Raw genomic sequence first — 26,020 nt, forward strand, 5'->3', positions numbered from 1 at the left:
TGGCAACACTCAATTTGAGTATGAATGTTGTACGCAGCGAATAAGTTAAGCATGTGGGATATAAAACTAATCACTCGATAATCAGCACAGTTCCTCAACTGTGATTTTTTAGGGATAGTTATAAATGAGTATTTTAACCAGTCGTTCTTGACCTCACTCGAGATATAGTTGTTATTAAATACGTATATTATATTATTTATTATTTATATAAAATATATTATGATATTATTAAGTATCTATAAATACAGATACTTATATTTTATTAAATATAGATATGTCGATTTAGTCTATGCACGGTTTGCCCCGCCACTGGAAGGTTATAATTAATTATAGCTTGTACATTTACTGAATACATTATAAAATTTTACCGATTTTTATATAACCACTAATTGTTTTATTTATAGATAAATAGCACATGTATAACACCAACACACATACTTACAGAAGCGAAGATTTCCGAGAAAATTGGCTACCTGATTGGCGATGATATTTTCTATAAGAAAACCAGTACGTTTCTAAATGTGCTTAAATTTGCTTCTCTTCTATGAGCTTAGTTACTTGACTTACTTCTGAAACAAAAGAAAATTGTTAGTGTTAAAATATTCAAATTAATATAACTTCATTTCATACTTTGAAATAGAGTTCATTATAAAGCTATGTTAATATGTACTTGGCAATGGTTCTAGGGAAGTTTTTTAATTGTAAATCATAGATAAACTCCTCAAGAAATGCATTGATGATTTCATTATTATTAAAGATGCTTTTGTAGAGCAATGAAATTTTTATACTGCATCTGCATCTCTTTATTGGAACGCTTTTTTTAACTTTTTGATTCGTAGATGAGAAAGAAATACTTATTAAATTTACCGATCCACTAAGAAACATTTGTCTAACACCTCTCTCTCTTTCTTAAGGTCTTAACTCTTAAGGACAAATTATCAGTGACGATGCAACAATAGAAGCAGGTTGGAAAAACTATTTCAAGGATCTGCTAACGAAGCAAATACAAACATAGCCCATGCAGTAGCGGATTGAGAGATAACACAATATCAGAACCAGAATAATGAATTAACATACCCACCCAAAATACACACGAAATGATGGATGCCAATAAAGTACTAAAAAATTATAAAACTGTAGGTATATACAATATACCAGCTGAAATTCTCAATATTGGAGGACAACCACTAATAGATAAATTTGATAAACCAATAACAGACGTGTGAAACACGAAAGAAATTCAAGGAGACTGAAAAAAAAACAATCATATTTCCAATCTACAAGAAGGGATATACACATAGCTGCAAAAACTACAGAGACATATCCTTACTATGTGTGTACTGTAAGATATTTACATGGGTCAGAAATAGAAGATTGAGTCACTTCATATAGCAAATCATAGGGGAATACCAAGCTGGATTCATACCTGCTGAATTTTGTTAAGCATATTAACTTTAAGACCTTAAAAAATGCAAAAAAGTTTACAACTTTTACCCTCGGGCTTTCCCCTAAAACCCCACTAAAAAACGGGGCTAAAAACACAAAAAAATGGATTTACCAAGAATCTGTTCACCGTAAAAAAAATATTTCAAATAAAAAATGTAGCTAACATCATTTTAAACAAAAATATTTATAAGCATTTTTTCTGTAGAATGAACCATTCTCTTAGAAACAACGTTTGAAGCTACCGTCGATTTTGCATTTTAGTTACGCGCACGAAATCAATGTTCAATAAAATTTGTATCAGCTCGACGGCAAAAATTCTATATCTTTTGATCTAAATGTCCTATCTACAAAAAATCAAGATGCGTTTTAAAGGTAAATAGTTCAGCTTTCGTATGCAGTTTTGTATTTTGTCGCAAATAAACTCAGATTTTATACAGGTGTTAAATAAATAAACGTGGCGCGATTTTGGCCATTTTTTATAATTCTCAGGAGATCAATACAGTATATTCCTTTCATTGACTGGCCACTATTATGATTACTAGAACCTATATTTTCGATTACTAAAACCTATAGCATGAAATTTTAGGTTTGAGTTTTGGCAACAACAAGTGAGGCATTTGAAATTTGCTTGAAAAACGCAGGATTTAAACTTTCACACAAGAAACGATCTAAAACATTTAAAACTTTTTTTTTAATTACACTAGGATATTTTTCAAAATAACAAAACTTCTGAAATAAACTACACCCAAAACCGCCTTCTTGAATGCATTTCCCGTGACGTGTGATCGTTTGTAATATAAAACATTTAATCCTGCGTTTTTTATTCATATTTCAAATGCCTCATATCTGTTACCACAACTCAAAATTAAAATTTCATGTCATAGATTTAAAAGATTGATCTCTAAAAATGGAAATGTTTAAAAATGTCAATAATCGTAGGTACTACGGTAATTTATTTAACACATTTATACAAACTGAGTTTATTCTCGGCAAAATACAAAAACTATATAAGAAAGCTGCACTCTTTGCCTTTAAAAAGCAACTTTATTTTAGTCGATAGGACATTTGTATTAAAAGATATCGAATTTTTACCGTCGAGCTGATATAAATTTTATTGAACATTGATTTCGCGCGAGTAACTTAACAGCAAAATCGACGGTCGCTTCATTCAACGGTTCATTTTGCACAAAAAATGCTTATAAACATTTTTGTTTAAAATTATCTTGGCTACATTTTTTATAAAAAACATTTTTATCTACGGTGTACAGATTCTTGGTAAATCGATTTTTTTGCGTTTTTACCCCCCTGCGAGAGGAATCTTAGGGAGAAGCCCGAGAGTGAAAGTGGTAAACCTTTTTGCAACTTTTTTGGGGTCCCAAAATTAATATTCTCTGCAAAATTCAGCTTGTTCGTATGATTTTTAGGGGTCAACTCTCTGACGACTATACTATACGTATGAAAGAAATCATGTTCAGTATCCAGGTAATGATACAGAAATGTAGAGATATAAATTAAAATGTATACATTTGGGTTTTTAGAAAGGCTTTAGATAAGGTCCAACATAAGAAAATGCTACAAATATTGAAAACAACTGGATTTAATGATAAAGATTTACAAATAATTACAAATGTATACTCAAGCGTCAAGAGCAATAGTTGATCAAAAACTATCGAATAAAACAAAAATATTAAAAGTGGAGAGACAAGGAAAGCTATATACTATCACATCTAATCTTCAACTTATATTCAAATCAGATACTTAAGGAAGCCTTGATGGATACTTATTGTTATGGGTTCCAGAGCATAAAGAAATTTCTGGTATCTAAAAGTTCCAAAAAGTCACACCGTGTCATATTGCAGAAAATAGAAAATGGAATAAAACGCAGACTACCACGAATACATTACTAGCCAATATTTGCCTAGCTGAAGGCTGAAACGTGCAATAAATATTCTGTTTTATAATTGAAGTTCATTCGTAATTAAATCGTTAATAAAAACAAGTATCTCTAATGTAAAGTAACTGATAGTGAGTTTATTACGACTGGAGCGAATGGAGGCAATGAGATACATTTAGCATAGCTTTTTAATTGAGATTAATCAACAATAAAAATTAAACAAAATTTAGCCCATTACATGGATCCACAAACATACACTATAGCTTGTTTAATAAAAGAATCCAATATTAAAACCTTGCTAGATGCCTTACTAACCGTATCTAGTATACTAGATATGAAACTGCTTCTTTGTGGTATCTTAGTTCAAATATTTTACTGGGAATAAACCATGTACACACACTCAAAAATGTTTTGCATAACGTGATATTTTTAAAATTATCCACCAAATCTGGTGAAATCTATTTTTTTTTTAACAAAATACTTTATTATATATATAAAATTGTATGTTTTGAAAAAAACAATAAGCAAAATTTAAAGGATTAACAATTTTTTACTATTATTTATAATATGTATTATAAATATATTTTTTTTAATTTTTACAGATATAGGAACTAATACTTAATATGCCGTATTTCCACCTCTTGCATCAATGCAAGACTGAATGCGTTGTCCCATGCTTCTTCTAATTGTATTAATGTAGTTCTGGTCCATGGTGCCCCATTCTTCAATCGCTGCTATTCTAAGGTCTTGTAGTGTCCTTGGGGGTAGCTGCCGGGACTGAATTTTTCTTTTAAGCATATCCCATCCGTGTTCACTAGGATTGAGGTCAGGTGAGCAAGGTGGCCATTGTAATATGACGATATCTTCTGTCTCTAAAAAATCTGCCACAAGTCTCGTACGATGGGGAGGCGCATTGTCGTCCATAAAAATAAATTCTGGACCAACAGCTCCTCGCCACAAGCGTACAATAGGCCTAAGAATGGTATCAATATAAATCTGTTCATTCATGTTACCAAAAAAGGAATTAAAGGAGTTTTATTATTTAGCATGATGCCGCCCCAAAACATTATGGAGCCACCTTGATATGGGACTCTTTGGACAGCTTGGTTAAGTCTATCTTGTCGAATTGGGTTCCTCCAAATCCTAATTCGGCGATTATCCGACATATCCGACAAAAGGCTAATTTTGGTATCATCAGAAAATAACACGTTTCCCCATCTGTTGTCATGCCATTGTAAATGTTCATTGGCCCATTCCAGTCGAGTCGTTTTCTGCTCTAACGTAAGCTTTGGTATAAACAATGGTCTTCTTGTAAATAAATTCGCCGAATGTAACCTGTTTCTAATAGTCTGATCGCAAATTACAATATTATGAGCTTACTGGAGTTCTCTTCTATTAGCTGAGGCAGTCATAGAGGGGTTTCTCCGGGCAGTTAACGTTAAAAAGCGTTCTTGGACATTGGTAGTAATTCTGGGTCTTCCGCTTTTTGGGCGATCGCTAACAGAATTCGTCTCTCGATACTTTTTCACAATCCGAGACACATCACTCTGATTAACTCCAACCCGGACAGCAACGTCGACTTGTGTGTGGCCTTCCTCAATCAAAGTAACGATTCTAGCTCTGTTGAACTCAGATATCACTTGTATAATCATATTGTTCACTACAAAGTAAATAAAACGCAAACCAATTTTTACAACTATCGATGAAGGCAATATGAATACTGAGAATCTTTGCGTCGATTAAGAAACAAAAAACAAGCAATAAAATACATTATTTTAGTAGACAAAAAAAAATCATTGCAAAAAATTTCAAATGAGAAACGTTCAGTGGCGTTACAGATAATATGCAAAACATTTTTGAGTGTGTATATTTTAAAGTAAATTATTTTGACGATTTGATTTACAAATCGGAAATTGTTTTCAATGTGCAATTACATTACGTTCGGTCATATTGTAATATACTAATTAATTATATATCATTGTTTAACTTTAACTACCTTGTTTAAATTCTTGTTTGAATTGCATTACCCCTTTAAAGTACATAAATAACCTTAAAATTCTATTTATACACTCCTTGTCCACTTAGTAACTTACCAATCCAACTTAGCATTGTTGTCTTAAAAATTTTTATACATTCAAATAAATTATTTTCAAGGAAATTTGTACCTGAAAAGACTAAAAATGGCCTTTTAAAGTCGTATATTTTAAAATACAGGGTGTCCAGAAACTCTCCTGACAAACGAAAACTAGAGATTCTTCAGATACTATTAAGATAGTTTAACCCAATTCACCTAGTCCGAAAATGCTTCCTAAGGGAGCTAGAGCTCTTTGAAGATGGCTGCTTGCAATTAGTTTTTATAATACCTCCAGAACGCATCTAATTAGAAAAACGAAAACTGGTACGATTATTTATTATCCAGGTTGAATCGATTCCTTTAATTGCGAATTTCTAGTATCGGTCATAGGCGTCAGAATTTGGGTAGGTCAACGGTTATTTTATTGCATAACTTTTTTATCTATAATTTTTAAGTATTCGTTATATTAGATTATGAAATTTTCAGGTATACTAGTACTAAAAAGATAAACTTCGTGAACTGATCACAATTTGACAATGAAAAACGTAAGTTATACTTCGGTTACAGGTCAAAGCCAACTAGTGCAAAAAAATATTAATTTTACTTTCATGACTAAAAAACGAAAAATTTTCAAATCGATTTTTCTAAACAACGGTGTATCCTACCAACTTAGAGTAACATAACTTTTAGTGCTAAAATAAATGAAAATTTAATAATATGGTATCACAAATGCTTAAAAGATAAAAACAAAAAAATTATGCGTTAAAATAACCATTGCCCTACCCAAAACGGATGCCTTTGATCGTGTAGGGTTGTGTTATAGAGGTTTATTGGAACCAATAAAAGGTACTATCTTTTGTTGTGTACCATATCGAGCGTCATAGACGGAAGATAGTTCTAGATAACTGGTCCTCATAAGACACCTAACTCTCACTTATGGCTCCACGTGCCACACCCCGGGCAACTGCATTGGTCTGCAGACTAAACTAAGTGAGGGTAGCCAGATATGGCGAAAATTTTATCGAGTGATTACCGAGTGATTCCCTGATGAAGGGCAGCAGCGATCATCAGTACCAGCTCAAGGCGCAGAGGAAATGATCCTGGATCGGCTTGAAACTGGCCTACCACAAGCATGACTGGAGCAGTTTGAATGGTTGTGGTACTGTGATGAGGAAGGAAACGGAAAACCACCCCATAAGAATTTCCTAGAATAGTTTTCATGGCAATACACTACGATAACAAAAACTTTACTGATCATGGTGATCGGATTCCAAGACCCGGCAGGGGAGGATGCACACAACCAAATAGTAGGACCTCCCAGGTCGTCAGCCAGCAAAATCACTACGGCCCAAAAAAGGAAGCAAGTCCTCAACACCTAAGGAATGTACGAAGTATGTACGAGAGCGGCAAAACTCATAACATTGTAAAAGATGAAAAGATTAAAAATTGATATATTGGGAATTAGTGAAACACACTGGCAAAACTCTGGACAATGCGATATACTTGGATATAAGGTTTATTATGCTGGAAACAACACAGCATATCACAGAAATAATAGTTGCGCCACATATTAATTCGGCAGTAAAATGTTTCACTCCCCATTCAGCTGATATATTGCTTTTACAAATTCGAGCAACACCGATGGATATTAACATATTAAAGGTATACGCGCCAAGGGCAAATAAAGATAAGGCAACCAGCGAAGAATTCTACGAACAACTGGGAAGCCTGATGAAAATGACAAAAAAAACATAAAGTAACAATAGTGATGGGAGATTTCAATGCAAAGGTTGACAGGGGCAAGGTGAATGAGATTGTGGGAAACATCGGCCTAGGGGAGAAAAACGATAGAGGTGATAGACTTATATGCTTTTGCCAGGAATATAACCTGCTGTTAAGTAATAGCTCCCCAAACGTCGACTTTACACATGGAAATCCCCCGCTGACTCACCTGACAACATCATAAGGAATCAGATAGATTATATAGCAGTACCAAAAAGATATAAAAACAGGATAAAATCATCAAAAACGTACCCTGGTGCCGATGTTCCTACGGACCACAATCTGTTGGTATGCAGAATGGTCATGAGAGTAAAACGGCTCGAGAAAAGATCTAATTTAAACCCAATTGATATTAAGAAACTCACTAACCCAGAAACCGAAATAAAAGTACCAGAACAACTAGGTAAGAAAATAAACGACATGAACGAGAACACGTCGAACATAATAGAGAGATGGGATAAATCGAGGGAAGCAATACAAACAACATGCCCGACTCTGTTAAAGTGTGACAGACAGAAGAAGAAAGAATGGATGTCTGACGAGATAATGGATATGATGGATGAAAAACATAAATTCAAGAATAAAAATGCAGAAAAATACCAACAGATCTACAAAATCATAAGAACGAAAATTCGAGAAGCCAAAGAAAAATGGTTTTCCAACGAATGCAGGGAAATAGAACAATACGAACGGAAATACGACAGTTACAATATGCACAAAAAAATAAAATCAATGACAAACAAGAGGAAATTCAATAAGTCACCCAACAGCATAAAAGATAGCGATGGAAATCTTATCTCGGAGCCATCAATGATCTTAGGAACATGGAAATCATACATAGAAAAATTATTTGCATCTGACTGGACTGATATGAAGAAGGAGAAACAGGTCCTTCAATCCTTAAATCGCAGATAGAAGATGCCATTGCAGCACTAAAAAACTATAAGTCAACAGGTCCGGACAATGTACCCTGCGAAATATTAAAGATCCTATGTAAATCAGACAAACAGTTCCTTGATAATCTAGTTGTACTTTTTAACAACATATATAATAGCGGTAAAATCCCGGAGAACTGGCTACAGTCAATATTTATTACAATCCCGAAGAAACCAAATGCCCAGATCTGTGATTACTACCGGCTTATAAGCTTGATCAATCATAGTCACTAAAACGTTCACTAAGATCATTCATAGCAGAATATATGATAAATGTGAGTCAAATATCGATAGATCGCAGTTTGGTTTTCGGAAAGCACTTGGAACTAGAAAAGTAGTTTTCGCTCTCCAGGTGCTTATACAGCGGTGTAGAGAGACGTTGATAAGGACGTGTATTTGTGCTTTGTGGATTTTAGAAAGAAAAGTATTTGACAATGTCAATCATGAACAATTGATAGATATTCTGCGAAAGACAGGTATTGACGACAAGGACATTCGAATTGTGGCAAACCTATACTGGGGTCAAACAGCAAGAGCAAAAATTGGCAACGAACTCACTGGAAGGGTGCAGATCAAAAGAGGTGTCCGTCAGGGGTGTATCTTATCCACACTCCTATTCAATATATATTCCGAGGAAATATTTAACAAATTTATGGAAAATGCAAATGAGGGCATAAAAATAAACGGCGAGTTAACGAACAATATAAGATATGCCGACAACACGGTGATCCTTGCCAGTACCATAGACGAATTACAACGTGAATGCAAAATGGGAACAGGCCACAGAAATTAAGGCGAGAATAGAACGAGCTTGAGCAGCATTTAACAATATGAAAAAGCTCCTAATAAGCATGGATTTGTCTCTTTTCCTAAAACTACGTCTAGTTAAATGCTACATTTTTCCAATCTTACTATATGGTATGGAGGCCTGGACGCTCTGACAGAGACGCTCACGAGAAAACTAGAAGCATTCGAAATGTGGGTATACCGACACATTGTCGTATATCCTGGACCGAACATGTCACCAACATAGAGGTACTTCAAAGAATCGGAAAGGAGAAAGAAATCGTGAGCACAATGGAACAAAGAAAGCTTGAATATCTACGCCACATATTGAGACACGATAAGTACTTTCTACTGCAGTTGATTGTCCAGGGGAAAGTAGATAGTAAGCGAGAGCCAGGCAGGAGAAAACACTCGTAGCTCCAAAATCTGCGGAAGTGGTTCGGGCTCACATCGGTCGAACTATTCAGAAGCGTCGCAAGCGGACAGGGTACTTAAAGAAGATAATCGTTACTAGAAATTAGCCGTTTTTGAAATCGATTTAACTCTGAAGTATAAATAATCGTATCAGTTTTCGTTTGTCTAAATAGAAGCGTTCTGCATGTATTTAAAAAAAACTAATTACGTGGCGCCATCTTCAAAGAGATCTGACTCCCTTAGGAAGCATTTTCGGACTAGGTGAATTGGGTTAATTTATATAAACATTATCTGAGGAATCTACGATCTTCGTTTGTTAGGAGAGTTTCTGGACACCCTGTATAATGACTTCCACATGTAATGACTAGTATTGATCAATATGATAATTGTTTCTATATTTAAAAAATCGAATTTTACAAACATATTTTCGTTCTTAAATCAAAATATTAAGTAAAAAATGTATTTCATAATATGTATATAGTGTATTCCCGATAATATACTTGAAATTATAATACGTAAAATTTAAAACCAAGCAAAAATAATATTGCTTTTGATTGGCAGTTTTAAAAAATATATGCAATACAATCAAAGCAATTGTAACAAATCAGTATAACTAACATTTATGTTATATTCCTAGACAATAAATAAAAAGTAAGTAACCAAATATAGAAAATGAAGATTATAGAAGTCATTGTATATCATTTTGACATAAATTATTTTTTAAAAGAGTAGGTAACAATGATATATGGAAAGAAGGGTTAACAATTCAGATGTATTATGTGGTTGTATCCAGATAATTACAAACTAGTAAGACTGGGAGTTGCCTGTCAGATAATAGCTAAATAATAATAAAGCCGCAGCTGCCGAAAAGACATCAGCCCATATGGAAACCGATTTATCATAACAAAATTCTGGCCTTAAAACTCTTCATTTTTTACATCTAAAAACAACATCACTTGTTTCTTGCGACTATTTGGAATTTTCCGCAATAATATGAAGTAATTTTTATCAGTTTCTTAACCGTTTATGATTATTTGTTAGTAAACTACAAAATATATATATACTACAGCGGACATAGCACCCGACACAAGTTTGGCAGTGGTTTTCTAGTCTAAAAAATCAAAGCAATTAGTCCTTAACTTTAAACCTATAAACAACAGAATATGTTTTCTACGTCTTAAAGGAAAATCCTTTAACCTATAGCTTGCTTAGTGTACACGCAACCACGGAAGAAAAGAAAGACGACGAAAAAGATGAATTCTACGACACCTTAGACAAAGAATATAATCGATGTTCACGTCATGACGTGAAAGTCATTGCTGGGGACCTTAATGCAAAAATTAACATAGAGCAATTTTTTTAGGCAACTATAGGATGTGAGAGCTTGCATTAAGAGTTAAATGATAACGGGTTAAGACCAATAAACTTTACAAGCATCAAAAACATGATAATAAGAGGAACAAGATTATCCCATCAAATAAGGCACAAAGAAACATGGAAATCACACAAGAAAACGAAAGCAATAACTAAATAGATCACATCCTAATATATGCAAGGCATTTCTCCGACCTCATGGATATTAGAAGTTACTGAGGTCCAAACATAGATAGTGACCAATTTCTTGTTATGGCAAAAATCAGAGGAAGAATTTCAAACCTAAAGAGGGATAAACATATGAAACAAGACAGAATGAATGTTGATAATCTGATCGTTGACACAGTTAACGTTATATGTTAATGTGTATAAGTTATACAAGAGTATAGGAGAAAAATGGATGAGGACATAAAGAGCCTGGAAGCGGGAAAAAATGTGAAAGAATAGTGGACAAAATGAAGAGGAATTGTAGATAAAATGTAAAAACATAATAACTGAGAAGGCATCGGAAAAATTGGAAAAAACCAAACTAGTTAGATAAAACGAATGGTTTGACGAGGAGTGCCAAGAAGCAACAGATAACAAAATAGAGCATACCTTAAGATAAATCAAGCTAGATGCACAAGAAGAGTCAAGGAGGAATACCGGTCCCTAACAAGGTAAGAAAACAGATTACATAGAAGAAAAAAGGCAATTTGAAGAAAAGCAGTTAGAAAACATAAAATGGCTAAGAAATCCAAAGTACTAACAAACTTTACACAGTTGGCACCGTTGGAAGATACAACACCGGGTTTACTCCAGAAAAATCAACAATTGACCAGATTCATACAATCCTCGAGACAGATCCTCGAGAAACCATTAGAATTTAACATTGAAACCCATCACCTATTCGTCGACTTCAAGGCCGCGTACGACAGTGTCAAGAGAACAGTACTATACCAATCAATGCGTGAGTTTGGTATACCAGAAAAGCTTATCCGATTAACGAGAATGACAATGTCTAACTTAAAAGCCAGCGTTAGGATACAGGGCGGAAAGGGCAGTCCTAGACACACGAATTAGAGATGGCGGTACTATTTACAATAGATCGATAAAAATCTTAGAATATGCTGATCACATTGAGATAATAGGGCGTAGCAAGCGAGATGTTAAGTAATATTTTCTAGAATTGGAACCGGGGGCGAAACAGGTCGGTCTAGTCATCAACGAAGACAAAACCAAAGTATATGTTGGTTACTAAGGATCCTATAGCAATTGGGGAACGGGAAACAGCATTTGGAAGTCATATCTTTGAACGTGTTGACAGCTTCACATACCTTGGCTTGCTAGTGACTACTACCAATAAAACAAGCGAAGAAATTAAAAGACGAATAAACCTTACAAATAGGGCATACTATGGACTACAAAAACGATTCCACTCAGGAAACATCCAAAAAAAAACTGAATTTGTTATATACAATACACTGTTGAGGCTGGTCCTCACATACTAGGCGGAAACATGGACTCTGACGCAGAAGGATGAAAGACTTCTGGAAATATTCGAGCGTAAGATACTCCGCAAAATATTTGGAGCTATAAACGATTAACGGCAGTGGCGCGAAATATTTAATTTCGAATTATACCAACCCTTTATTTAACCAGATATCGTAACGTTCATTAAAACACAGCGACACAGCTTATGGCTGCAAATAAGCATGGTAATACCTGTCGTAAATAGCACTAAATGGTATAGCGCCTTAGCTTTCCCTATTGCCTTATTATAAAAAAAATTACGCTAGCAAATAGAAAAATGTAGTAGTCGCTTTTAGTAAATAACCATTAACTTGAGTAAAAATTAATACTTTATGTTTAGCAATGTTATTAATATAAACTTAATGTGCCTTTAGGTTGTTGGAGAAATTCTTGTAGCTTGGAAGAAATATACTGCCAGCTCAGACGATGAAATTAATTTATTAGAAGGAGATGTTGTAGAACTTTTGGACATAAATGACCCCAATCCGTCAAAGTAAGTGTAGAAGTATAAATATTTATTATATTTGATTTCTATTTATAAATATATCTGCAATTGTTTAATTTTTTTTACAAAGTAAGGAAGAAATTGTCCTCTTTTAGTTGTAATTAAGATAAATAGATTGTTAGTGCCCAGAAAGAAGAAGAGATACTGATTAGGTCAACTGGAATACTTTAACAATATTATTGTTTTAATCTGCTGTTTGTCGATGGAGCCACGTTCACTACAAATCACAAAATTGTCGTTATTGTACAGCAGACAACCCGTGTTGGTAATAAACTGCAAAAGTCAGTATTCTCAAAAAATCAATAACTGGTGTAGTTTTACTGAACCAACAAATTATTGGTCTCTTCTTCTTTGTGGATAACATAAACTCAAAGAACTTGTTGGAATTTTTATACCTCCTGACTTATGAAATGCTTCATGAGCTTAATGAACAACTAAATTTGTGTATTCAGCTAGATGGGTGTTCTGTTCATTACGGAAGAACTGTGAAGGATTCCCTAACTGATAATTTTCCAAACCGTTGGATAGTTCATGGTAGTCCGTTGATATATTGGATACCTATATCAAACAGAGAGTTTACCAAATCGGCGTAAGAGGCGTAGACGATAAGACTTAGAACAACTAAGAAATATTTTCTCCTTCTTTTTCTTCTTCTTCTTCCTCTTTATGGACAATTCTGCTTGTTTATTGGCGGATTAATACATCCATGGAAGGTTGTCACTTCATCTTTTGCGCGGTCGTTCGATACTTCTTTTGTCAATTGGTGACTTATCTCTTAATATTTTGACGACACGGGTCTCCTTCATTCTGCTTATGTGGTTATTCCATTTTTCCGATCTCTCAGCGTATTTCCCGTAATTCTTCTCAGTACTCTCATCTCTGCCGTTTCCAGTAGCCTTTGCGTTGTGGCTGTGTCGTGTCTTGTTTCTGAGGCATATGTCATTATTGGTCTTACACTGGCTTTATAAATTCTATTTGCTTTTTGTACTTGATCTCTCACTTCTTTCCAGATCTCCATAGCTAGTCGGTGTTTTTCCTAGGTATTTTATTTCAATTACTTGTTCAATACTGATGCCATCCATTTCTATTTTACATCTGGTTGGTTCTTTGCTGGCTGCTATTGTTTTAGTTTTCTGAGATCAGATTATCCTATTAAATTCTTATGCTCTTATGTTAAATCTGTGAACCAGTCTTTGATGAATAACTTCATTTGGGCTATCAATATTGTATCGTCTGTGTAACAGATTATTTTTATTTCTTTGTTTCCCATTCTTTCTTCTTCTTCAAGTGCCATCTTCGTTCCGAAGGTTGGCGATCATCAGGGCTATACGTATTTTCGAAACTGCTGACCGAAACAATTCGTTGCTGCTACAGCTATACCATTCCCGTAGATTCTTTAGCCAGGAGTTTCGTCTTCTTCCTATGGACCTTTTTCCTGCTATTTTCCCTTGCATAATTATTCGAAGCAGTTCATATCTTTCGCCTCTTGTAATGTGTCCCAAGTATTGCAGTTTTCGTTTTTTGATCGTAAATATGACTTCCTTTTCTTTATTCATTCTTCTCAAGACCTCGACATTTGTGACTCTCTCGGTCCATGATATTCTCAGGATTCTGCGATACATCCACAGTTCAAATGCCTCTAATTTTTTGGTATCAATCTTTTTCAACGTCCATGACTCCATTCCGTAGAACAGCACAGAAAGAACGTAACATCTCATCAGGCGAAGTTTCATTTCAAGGCTCAAATCTCTTCCGCAGAACACTCTCTTCATTTTAGTGAATATGGATCTGGCTTTTTCTATTCTTATTTTGATTTCTGCTGAGCTATCGTTGTCTTCATTTATAAAAGTGCCTAAATATTTGTATTTGCTAACTCGATCGATAATTTCATTGTGTAAATATAAATTTTGGACATTTTGTGTTGATTTCGATATTACCATAAATTTAGTTTTCCTTATGTTCAAAGATAGTCCATATTCTTCGCTGTAGTCTGCTATCTTATTCACCAATGTCTGTAGCTCTTCAAGTGTTTCTGCGATCAGAACGGTGTCGTCGGCAAATCTCAGATTGTTTAATCTAACACCATTTATTTTAATACCTACGGATTGCTCAGAGAGTGTTCTATTCATTACGTCTTCGGAATAGAGATTAAACAGGGTTGGTGACAGTATACACCCTTGTCTCACACCTCGCTTTATTTCGATTTCTTCAGTGGTATTATTCTCTACTCTCACTACTGCTTTCTGATTGTAGTACATATTTGCTATTAGTCGGATGTCTCGTTTATCTAAATTCTTTTCTGTCAGGAGTCTGATTAGGTGATCATGCCGCACTTTATCAAAGGCCTTGTTGTAATCTATGAAACACATGAATACATCTTGATTTATGTCAAGACATCTTTGAGACATAACGTTCAGTGCAAACAACGCCTCTCTTGTTCCAAGTCCATTTCGGAATCCAAACTGGGTATTATTGATGTCCATTTCCAGTTTTCTGTGTACTCTAGAGTGTATAATTTTCAGAAATATTTTCAGTACATGGCTCATCAGACTGATTGTACGGTAATCACTGCATTGTTTGGCATTTATCTTTTTTGGTATAGTAACAAAGGTGGATAAAAGCCATTCTTGTGGTATTTTTCCTGATGTATAAATGCTATTGAAAAGTTTAACCAAAATGTGAATCGAGTCTTTTTCTATTAGTTTAAGGATTTCCGTTGGTATTTCATCTGGACCTGGGGCTTTACCATTTTTCATTCTTTTTAGTGCGTACATTACTTCTTCTTCCGTTATTTCTGGACCTTCGTCTCCTTGTATGTTACTTAGCTCAGATTGTTGTCTATCATCTGCAAAGAGTTCTTCAATATAGTTTTTCCATGTCTTCAACTGTTCTTCTAGTTCTGTTATTATGTTTCCGTTGACATTATACAGGGTATTTGGCTGCTTACGTTTTTGTGTACCTGTAAGTTCTTTCACTTTTTTATGTACATTAAAAATATCATGTTTTGCCTGCAATTGCTCTATTTCTTCACATTTTCTTTTATAAAAATCTTCTTTTGCTATTCTGATTTCTATTTTGATTTCTTTCTGTATTTGTTTATACCTTTGTTCGTTTTTTCCTTTCATTATTCTCCGATTGTCCATGAGAAGAAGGATCTTATCAGTCATCCACCTTTGCTTTATTTTTGGTTTTTCTTTAGTCAGAATTTTCTTCATAGGACCTGTTATCGCCATTTTTACGTTTTGCCATTTTTTATCTATGTTGTTCGTTGGCTGAGATGTTTCTTTTTCATGAAGTATTTTGAAATTATTATTAATACATTTTTGCAGTTTCTCCTTTACCTCCAGGTTACATAAATGACTGACGTCTATCTGATTTGCTCTTCTTTTCTTCCCATTCTTTGGTATCCTCTTATACTCTTTCTTTGGTAACGCTTTTATTGATTTTATTCATGTTCAAATTGAAGAGCATGGGGCCCAATGAATCCCTTTGTCTCATTCCGCTGCCCATTTTTATAGGTTTTGTAAGTTGTCCATCTATTATGACTTTTATTTTGTTGTTTTGGTATTTTTTTTCGATAGTTTTTAAAATATCTACTGGAATTTCTCTATTATACAAAAGATGGATTACATCTTTGAGTCTTACTCTGTCAAACGCTTTCTTTTGGTGTCAATCAGACATAGAAAAGAAATTTAATCAGAAATTTTCGTAAATGCTACGCCAAATGTATCGATTACACCAAATTATGTTTCCATGACAGTCAGCTGATACAGACTGTACTTTTTTGATTTGTAGCTTAGCAAGTTTTAAAATGTTAAGATGTCATAATGTCGTTATTGATAAACATATTTCAATAAAATTGTTGTTAAAGCTATTTGAAGACATTTTAAAACCAGTGGCGTAGAAATTTTTTTAGCAAAATATCTCTAACAAACGTTCTCTATTTTCGACTAAGAAAAGTATCGACTATGCCTTGGAAATAAGATTTTTTAAATGATTTCCAGAAATATACCTTTTATTACATGATATTTAAAAAAATATCTAAAAACTTTATAGAGATGTTTATAATTTAAATGGGTTACAGTGTATATAAATATATATATATATATATATATATATATATATATATATATATATATATATATATATATATAATGCTTTGTTTCGAAAAGTCTGCTCTCGTTGACACTATGTCTTTCACCTATGTAGCGGTCGATTTAATATTTTAAAATCTCTCTATCTTTCAGAAATAAATGTCTGTAATTCATTTTATATAGGCCTTTATTTTAGAGAGAAAATAGAGGCATTCGCGCTTTCTAGCTTTCTAGACTAACCTTATATAATATTTTAGTGTTAGAGAGAAACCTCAGAAGAATCATATTTTACCTAGTGCGATTCAAATTTTACCTTGTGCTTTTTATTGTTGATTAAAATTAAAACTGTATTACAACTCTTTAGGCGCATCAAACTTGATCCAGACCTCGACAGCGTATCGGGAGAATTATTAGATAATCCAGCAGCTCACCACAAACTTTCCTTAAAACCGAAAAGGACCCATACCAGCTCCAGACATTCCCCTACTAGGTTAAATATAAGTCAACGGTAAGTTACATCTAAATGAAAATTTTATTGTAGTCGGTTCACTCAGCTTCGAAATATATTAACAGAATCATTGTCCGAAACATACAACATCACACCTTATTAATAGCTAAAATTAACCTATAAATAAATGTGACGTACATATTTCACTAAAAGAAGAAGAATAATCATAATTCGTGGGAGTGTACCTGCATGCATTAATTTTAATTAAAAACTTTCTATGTTCAAATCCTAAGCTATAAACGACTAAAAAATTTCAAAAATAAATATTTAAAACTTTATTTTAATTGATGCAGTTTTATGTTGTTGATAAACTGTAAGTGAATATTTCTTTTACGTTAAGTGACAATTAATATTACCTTCAAGTCTCCTTACAAGGCAAAAGGCAAAATTTCCTGGAATTTTTAGAAATGACCAAGCAAACTGATATAAACCTAAACACATTTGGTAGCTAATATATCAGATCCACGTTTTAATGGTGTTTATGTAACCAATGAGTAGCAAATTCATGTCACTGAGTTTTTGATAATATGGCTTAGTTAGCTTAAAATAACCAGATGACTCAGCAAGTTTAATGGCAAAATTTACCTCTCACAAATCTAAAAAAGGATTGTTTGCAAGGACCATTTTAGAGAGCAAATTTTTGGTACTGAATTTATTGATCATACGACTCACATAATTTAAAATACCCAGAAAACTCAGCAAGTTTAATGATAGAATTGGTCTATGATAGATTTAAAGAAGAATTGTTTGCAAGACCATACGTTCTGAGTTCTGCGAATACATTGGAGCCCGAGATTTGGTAAAAAACAACCTGGTTTAAAACCAAACTAAGTAAATTACCGGTTCAAATTTTGGGAATACCTACGATAAGCGCGGCTACCGAAAGAAGTGTGTACCAATACATGTGTTTTGATACACTTTTGTGATCTGATATTGGACCAGGACCCAGTATCAATGGGTCGGCGTGGTCAAAGGATGAAAATGGTGACCTCGACAATTTTTCTAACTTAAGTTATTAGTTTTATCGTACTTTTTTTTTCGTTAAAGTAATTTTTAAGTTTTTGTTTTTTATTCTTTTGGGAAAATAAGATTATAATTTTTTTTTAGTTTTTCTATGTGTCCCTGAAGATTGAACATAAATTATTATATTTTATTTAATATTCAGTACAATCTTAGATTTTGGGTTGATATTGGTAGGCCGTTCTCAGAAAATTCTCATTATCAACAATATTCTCATAAATATTCTCATTTTTTTTTGTTTTTGTAGATTTTCTATTACTATTCATGGATTTGTTTAGTTAAAATATATGCGTACTAAAACTGCTTCAATTTATTTGCCTAGAATTTTCTCAAAAATATGTCCCCTTAAGTTTATGAAATGTCTGTGACAATAAATTTTTTTGTAATAAGTATTTTAATTGTACATAATATTGTATAATATTGTATTCCTAGTTTTGCTTCGTTTATTAATATGCATTTTGTATTTCAGATGGCTAGTGAGACAAGTTAATGGAGGCAAGAAACAAGGCTGGGTACCTTGTGGAGTCCTACAAACAGCAGATGATCCTACGCTCAGTAAAACAGGTCTACCCGGAGATGCTGAATTTAGAAGGCAGTACGTTAAAATTAATAAATATCATTTTAGGATACAAATAGGTGCTACAGTGTAGTTTTGTCACATATTGACGAGATTACTAAGAATCTTGCTAAAGTATGATAATTCTTTAGTTGAACCAGAAGCATACTGCAGTATACCAAAAACTGCATAGTGTTGTCGTGTTTAAAGTAGATAAAACAACGCAAAAATGCAATGAAAACTGCCAAACATATTGTGTGCAACTTCATAAAAATTAATCCCAGATTAGATCAGGGCGTATCTGTGAAAAAACGACTAAATTTAGATGTGAGAGGTGTCATTCCGATTTTTGAAAGAAAAGATGAGTGATAACTTCAGTAATAGTAATTGACTTATCCTCCCTTTTAAACAGGTCGCAAACATTATTAAAAAAAATTAAAATATTTAAAAATGATCAAAAACATCGATTTTTTTCTAATTTATTTGCTTATTTTCCTTGCTAAAACAATTTATTTTGGAGCAAAGTCGTAATAAAATAGCGACAATAAAATTTTCTGTAATATACGGCTGGTTAAAAATGTTTACCCTTGCTGTAAAATAGCAATAAATACAAAAAAAGAGAGGAAAACAAGATTTTTCTTATTCAATGTTTTCTAACCATATAGATTGCACTTAGGACTTTCATTATTCGACTAGAAAATCTTTATTATACAATAAAATAGCCCCCCAAATTGCATTAAAATGGATTTCGCAGAATAATTTTGCAATCTAGTTTTTTTTTAATTGAAATTTCTTAAAATCTTGCACAACAAAAACTAGACCATATAAAAGTTTGCCAATTTTTTACCTATTAAAAAGCACATTACCTATCTAACGTACTTTATGGAATTGAAATTTTATTATTTGGGTATTTGGTTGGCCTTACGAATCTTTTAAAAACATAAACAATTTTTTAGCTGGTTACTATTACCTAGGTAAAAAGGCAGAATTTAACACATTACAAAAGATCAAAAACATTTAAAACGGCTTCTTTTTGATTACGCGAGTACGTTTTTTGACATTACACAACTTTAGCTATGAATTTTACCCAATATCGTCTTCTTAGAAGTATTTTCCTTGACGTGGAATCGTTCGTAATGGGGACCTTTAAGTTCTGCGTTTTTTAGGAATATTTTAAATGCCTTTTGATCTGTTGCCAAAAATCAAAACCTAAATTCCATACCATAGACTTTGAAGACTTGACTTTAATAATAAAACTGCCATAGTAGTCAATTAATGGAAGTGATCAATTTTAATGATCTCATGAGAATTCTAAAAAATGACAAAAATCGAGCAATATTTATTTATGCTTTTAAGAAACTGACTTTAATTGCGGCAAAATGCAAATATTTTATAAAAAAGATGCACTCTTCACCTTTAAAACTTTTTTTGATTTTTATAGATAGGACACTCTGATTAAGAATATCGAAGTTTAACCGTCGACGTGATACAAATTTTATTTAAAATTGATTTCGCACACCTAGATAAAATTCGATGGTCACTTCAAGCATTGATTCTAAGAGAATGGTTTCATTTTACACAAAAAAAATGGCTAATAAACAATCTTGTTTAAAATTATCTCATTCAGTTCGATTAAAGTTCAGCTCGTTCGTATAATTTTTAGATGTTCAGTGGCATTTTCGTCTCTGACGACTAGAAAAAAGACTGAAAAAAGAATAAATAAAATCACTTCATTGAAAGCCATGAAAATACATTTTTTTATATGTACCGCTTTTAAACTTTGAAATTAAATTTTCTTGGTATTTAAATAAATTATTTTGGTATTTTTCTTTCTTTGGTCTTCAGCTTTGACCGATTGTATCTCAGGAACTACTGCTCTAGTGACCTAGGAACCTCAGGAACTACTAAACTAATTTAACTTTTTTTCTTTTAAAAGAAGTGTCTTGTCAAGTCTTTTCTAATGCAGTATTTTTAATTTAATTTTAGCTAATGGTTACCGAGATATTCTATTTTTTATAAGTCAAAAAATTTTTATAATTTTAAAACATTCCTGATGCCGACCCAATAGTTTTAACTTCATAAAGTTCGTTAGATATTTAAAGTGGTTTGTTATGAGAAAAATGTTAGCAAACTTCTATAAGGTGTAGTTTTTGTTGTGCAAGATTAAAATTTTTTTTAAACTTAGATTGGATGAATTGTAATAAAATTTAATGAGATGTTTTATTATAAATGAAAGGCTTTCTATACAAATTATGAAGGTCCTAAGTGCAATCTAAGTGGTTAAAAAACATTGAATAAAAAAAGGCTTGTTTCCCCTCTTTTTGAAACGAAGCTTCTATACCTACTAGCGTTGTATTAATATTTTCTCTATAATAAAATTCTGAAGCTACCGTGATGGAACTAGCGTTACAACATCCGTCGTCACGATATCGTCACGCCACGTCTCGTCACGGGTAGCGTCACAAAATAGCGGTTCTTTACATCGATTCAATACTCTCGATCATTCGTTTCTAGTCATCATACATTTATTCCGAGCAGATTTAAATTAAAAACTGCATAAAAAATAACTGACAAACTTCAGCCAATAATTTATAAGTTGAAAATTAAAAGAATATCGTATAATAATTATTATTAAATAATTCGTAACGATTGTCAAAATTGTTCTAAAAATGTCATCCGATTAATAACAATATTGAATCATCTGTTTAATTTTTAACACACTTCTCGTTTTAAAATAATTTTATATAAATACAATTATTATTTTTCAACATATTATTTGGTTTATAGTAAATAAATTAACTATCAAATAATATTTATTATTATCTTATTATAATTTAATATTTCGTTTGAATTTGACAGGCCTGTCAGAAGTAAACAACGTATGCTTTGTTAATACGTCAACATATGGTTTGAGACGCAAACATAATAATCCATTATTTGAATATAATATAATGGGTTTAAAATATAAATAATAAGTCAATAATAAAATTGCTTTATTTAATTTAAAAAATATTATTTAAATTTTAAATAATCATCTTCTTTTTTTGTATTTATTGCTATTTTGGAGCAGATTAGAACATTTTTAACCAGCAGTATCTTATAGAAAATTTACTTGTCGCTTTTTTATTTCATTACGAATTTTCTCCAAAAAAGATTTTTTTAAGTTATAAGTAAGGAAAGTAGAAAAAAAATCAATGTTTTTAGTAATTTCTAAATATTTTATTTTTTTTTTGTATTCCTGACGTTCCCCTAGTGGGACTACCAGTAAATTATTATTATTGAAGTTATCACACAATCTGCAAAAATCCGAATGCTACCGCTCACATTAACCTCAAAACAATTCCACTCTAGTCTAGATGTAGAGTATACCAAAAAGACCGTTCTCCGACACAAAAATATTACTATTTACTCATTATTAAAATGTAGTACCTATCTAGTAGACACCTAGTAACAGTGCAAAGAATATCCGCCAATTATTTGATAATGATTTTAATAAATCTTCTGTGAGACCAAAATTATTTGCAATTTGGTGTACGAACTCAGATAATACGATAATTATATAGGCCTATGAAATGTGGGTGATGATCCAATAAATGAAAATCATGCAAATCTTGCACTCCAAATAATGAACAAAATTTCAAATGATGTGGAGACATGCACTAAAACAAGAATAGTATTAAAAAGTGTATTTTGGTATAATTCTTCAAACTAAATATTTGTCATGGTAAATAATTCAAATAAATTTTATTGACACATGAAATAATAAAAGTAGTACCAATGGCTTCTGTAAACTACAATATTTTCAAAGAAAGCCTCGAAACAATTAAAAGTTCAGGGTCTTCAGAGAATTACATACCCATCTAATAAAATTATTTATGGGATTTTTGCCTTTATGTAATTCTTTGCTCTAGAGATTAAGCGTGAATAATAATACTCGTATATGCTAATTTTTAAAAGCTATAAAAATGTAAACCACTTGTAAATTTTTAATCATGACGTCCGACTAACGATCATCTGTGTTCATTCACAGAAGTATCCTGGATGACAAAGTATTGGCAATTTTTATGCTCATCACAAAACAAATAAAAGCGAATAACGTCACAGCTAAGCCAACTACGTGAAAAGTCAATCGTAGAAACACTTGCGGTTTTTGAAGGCATCACTGTATAACCTAATATATCTACCGACTTTGCACTATTGCTTCATTTTTATATAGCCTCGTCTTTGACGAAGGTTTTATTATAATCTTTTCGCAATCGAGACATAGTAATAAATCAAAATTTTAAGAAAATTTAGAGTACGGGAGACTTAAGAGCGTAGGCGCAAAATTTCAGGCCAATGCTTTTTAAATGCATTCATTTTTTTCGTATCCTAAGAAAACTAATAAGTATTTTTGAAAAATTTAAACGCAGAATGAAAGAATACATTATTACTGAGGGCCAAAAGTCCCTGAAAACTTCTATAATGTATATTTTAATAGGTTACAGGGATAAAAAAAAGAGAAAATTTAGTGTGATTTTCAATTTCAAATATCATTCAAAAAAACTTTTTGTTCGAGAATGAACATCGTTCGAGATGTCAACTACGACAATTGCGAAGATTTTTCTTTACATTTCATTATTTTACGTAGTTCCTGAGCAACTTCTTCGTTTGTTATTTTCTTCCTGTTTGTTATACTCTAAGAGCATTTTGCATTATACTTGTATATTTATATGTAATATTTTACCAAGTACATTTTTTAAAAACGTCATTATAAATAAATAAAAATAATTGATAAATTGATGATAATTAAAGGTTTTTAATTTTCAGAGCTGTTGTAAAGGAATTAATAGAAACCGAAATAGAATTCGTTAGAGATCTAGACTTGGTGGTTCAACGCTACCTTATTCCGTCTGAGTCAGGAAAAGTTCCGAAGATCATTAAAGACAACTTTGATCTGGTATTTGGAAACTTCAAAGAGATCGCAGAGTTTCATAGAACGTAAGTATGTAGTGCCTAGAATGTTTGGTATTTATAGGAGAAATTTCCATTTATATAGTACTACTTGAACTAATGTTGGTGTACTTCTTTTACAACATGATTTCATCTCGTCTTTCTTCGCAATGCTCCACCACCATTATACATAAGCGTACATGTAGGAAAATTCTGAGCACGGTAGAAGAACGAGCGGCAAATTATATATAAGAAAAGTGCAACAGTTTATTTCTCGGACGTAAACTGACGCCAATATATCCAATTAACGAATTTTGAAAAAAATCCAAGCCTTTCGACATTTTTTGGCAAACGTGTGTTTTTTTCCTATTTTCTATCCACAGTTTGGCGGGAAAAAGAAAAATATGTATATTTTTGAAATTAGCACGTACCGCTTAATTGAAATACATCAAATTTGGAACGAAATATTAACATTTAATTTTGACGAAATTTTCAAGACATTTGGATGTCTAAATGGATTTTTGTCAGGTTTGTTGACTTGGCCGGTAATGGTTAGGCAATCCGTCTGATATACTGCTGTTTGTACACTGAAATTACTATTATTAATGAATAGATTATATTAACGGTGGGTTAAGATCAACAGAAAGCTATGAAAAGGCAGCGAGACTATTTACTTTTACACAAATTTAGAGTTTAAAATAAGTCGATCAAACAAGATACTACTAAGGATTCTTAGTAATTTTCATCAACTAAAGTAAAATATTCCATATCATTTAGACGCGTTGTATACATAGATGGTGAATATACGTAAAAAGCTGATAAGATGAAGATTCTTTTAATTTTAATCTGTATTTCTGTAAATCAAGCCAGAACTTGAAAACGATTTTGCCGATTTCATTCATCTTTTTTTAAGACTTTTCTAATACTGTGTAGAAGTTAATTTAAGAAAATTCTACAAAAAACTTAACAAAACTTTAAACGAATATTTAAATTTCGCATTTTTAACAATTTTGCATTTGACAGTTATTACGATTCAAATATAGCACTTTGTGGTGAGTAATCGTCATCGTCACCTCCTTCATTAACAAGATACATAGCCGCAGTTAATTACCAGACAACTGGTTAGAATGAATATGCATTCCCAAGAAAACGAATGCCAGACAGCGTAGCGACTATCGACTTATAAGTTTAATGAGTCACACATTTATATTTTGTGTGAAAGTATTGCATTGTCGCATATAAACTTTGTGAAGGGATAACTGGTGATGATCAGTTTGGTGTCCGAAAAGGTAAGGGTACCCGGGAGGCTCTTTTTTGCCTGTGAATACTCTTACCAAAGGGCATTGAATTTAAGAAAAATATTTACGTATGTTTTATAGATTTCAAAAAAAAACCTTTGATAGGATACCACATACACTACTATTTCAATGCTTGGATTCAAGGTGGATCAATAGGTTTCAGCTAAAGTTTCTATTAAGCGTGGTGTCAGACAGGGATCTGTTATGTCACCGATGTTGTTTAATGCCTACACTGACCAGTTTTTGAGATAGCGCTAAATATTAACAAATATCTGTTAATAACAAATGCACTGAAAAGAGCTTAAAAATCAACGCAAAGAGAACAAAATGGATGGTGGTCAGAAAAATTAATATCGAAGACTCAATACTACAATTAGATAACAAAATCCTGAAAAGGGTAGAACACTTTAGATATCTGGGTAGTTGAATGAATAATTTCAGGGTTGAAAGTGACGAGGAAATTTCGACCAGAATAGAACTTGCTCGAAAAAGCTTTATTAACTAGCGTTCTGTATTGTGCAGTAGAAGTCTGTTATTTACCACAAATCTAAGAGTATTGAAGTTCTATGTCTGGTCCTCTTTGTTCTATGGATGTGAAACCTAGACAACAAAAACAGAAAATCTTAATACATTAGAAGCGTTTGAGTTTTGGTGTTACAGTCGCATGCTCAGAATTCCGTGGACAGCACACATGTCTAACGAACGTGTGCACGAAACCATGCACAAAGAGCGAGAATTGATTAACATCATCAAAATGGCACAGGTCTAATACTTCGGCTATATAATGAGAGGACCTAAATATCGTTTACTACAATTGATCATTCAAGGCAAAATCGAAGGAAAGCGCTGGGTCGAAAAAAAAACAACTGTTCTGGCTGCGTAAAATTCGA

General features: G+C 32.6%; 2 protein-coding genes across 14 annotated transcripts in view; one reads left to right on the forward strand and one right to left on the reverse strand.

Moving 5' to 3' along the window:
* The window catches only part of LOC140449922 (very long chain fatty acid elongase 7-like), a 175,969-nt gene that overhangs the window by 97,512 nt on the left and 52,437 nt on the right, over positions 1-26,020 (reverse strand). For 3 of the 4 annotated variants that reach the window (XM_072543341.1, XM_072543358.1, XM_072543353.1), the window contains exon 2: positions 443-569. The gene's annotated coding sequence lies outside the window, so the exon portion shown is untranslated. The remainder of the gene's footprint in view (positions 1-442; positions 570-26,020) is intronic. The other variant, XM_072543347.1, reaches the window with a different exon arrangement.
* Obsc (Obscurin) overlaps positions 1-26,020 on the forward strand; it is a 350,811-nt gene that overhangs the window by 45,786 nt on the left and 279,005 nt on the right. For all 10 annotated transcript variants that reach the window (XM_072543243.1, XM_072543203.1, XM_072543216.1 and 7 more), the window contains exons 3-6: positions 12,592-12,710; positions 17,181-17,324; positions 18,814-18,939; positions 23,710-23,880. In XM_072543243.1, coding sequence (XP_072399344.1) covers positions 12,592-12,710; positions 17,181-17,324; positions 18,814-18,939; positions 23,710-23,880 — 560 coding nt within the window. The remainder of the gene's footprint in view (positions 1-12,591; positions 12,711-17,180; positions 17,325-18,813; positions 18,940-23,709; positions 23,881-26,020) is intronic.

This window comes from Diabrotica undecimpunctata, chromosome 1, assembly GCF_040954645.1.
Source record: "Diabrotica undecimpunctata isolate CICGRU chromosome 1, icDiaUnde3, whole genome shotgun sequence".
NCBI lineage: Eukaryota > Metazoa > Arthropoda > Insecta > Coleoptera > Chrysomelidae > Diabrotica > Diabrotica undecimpunctata.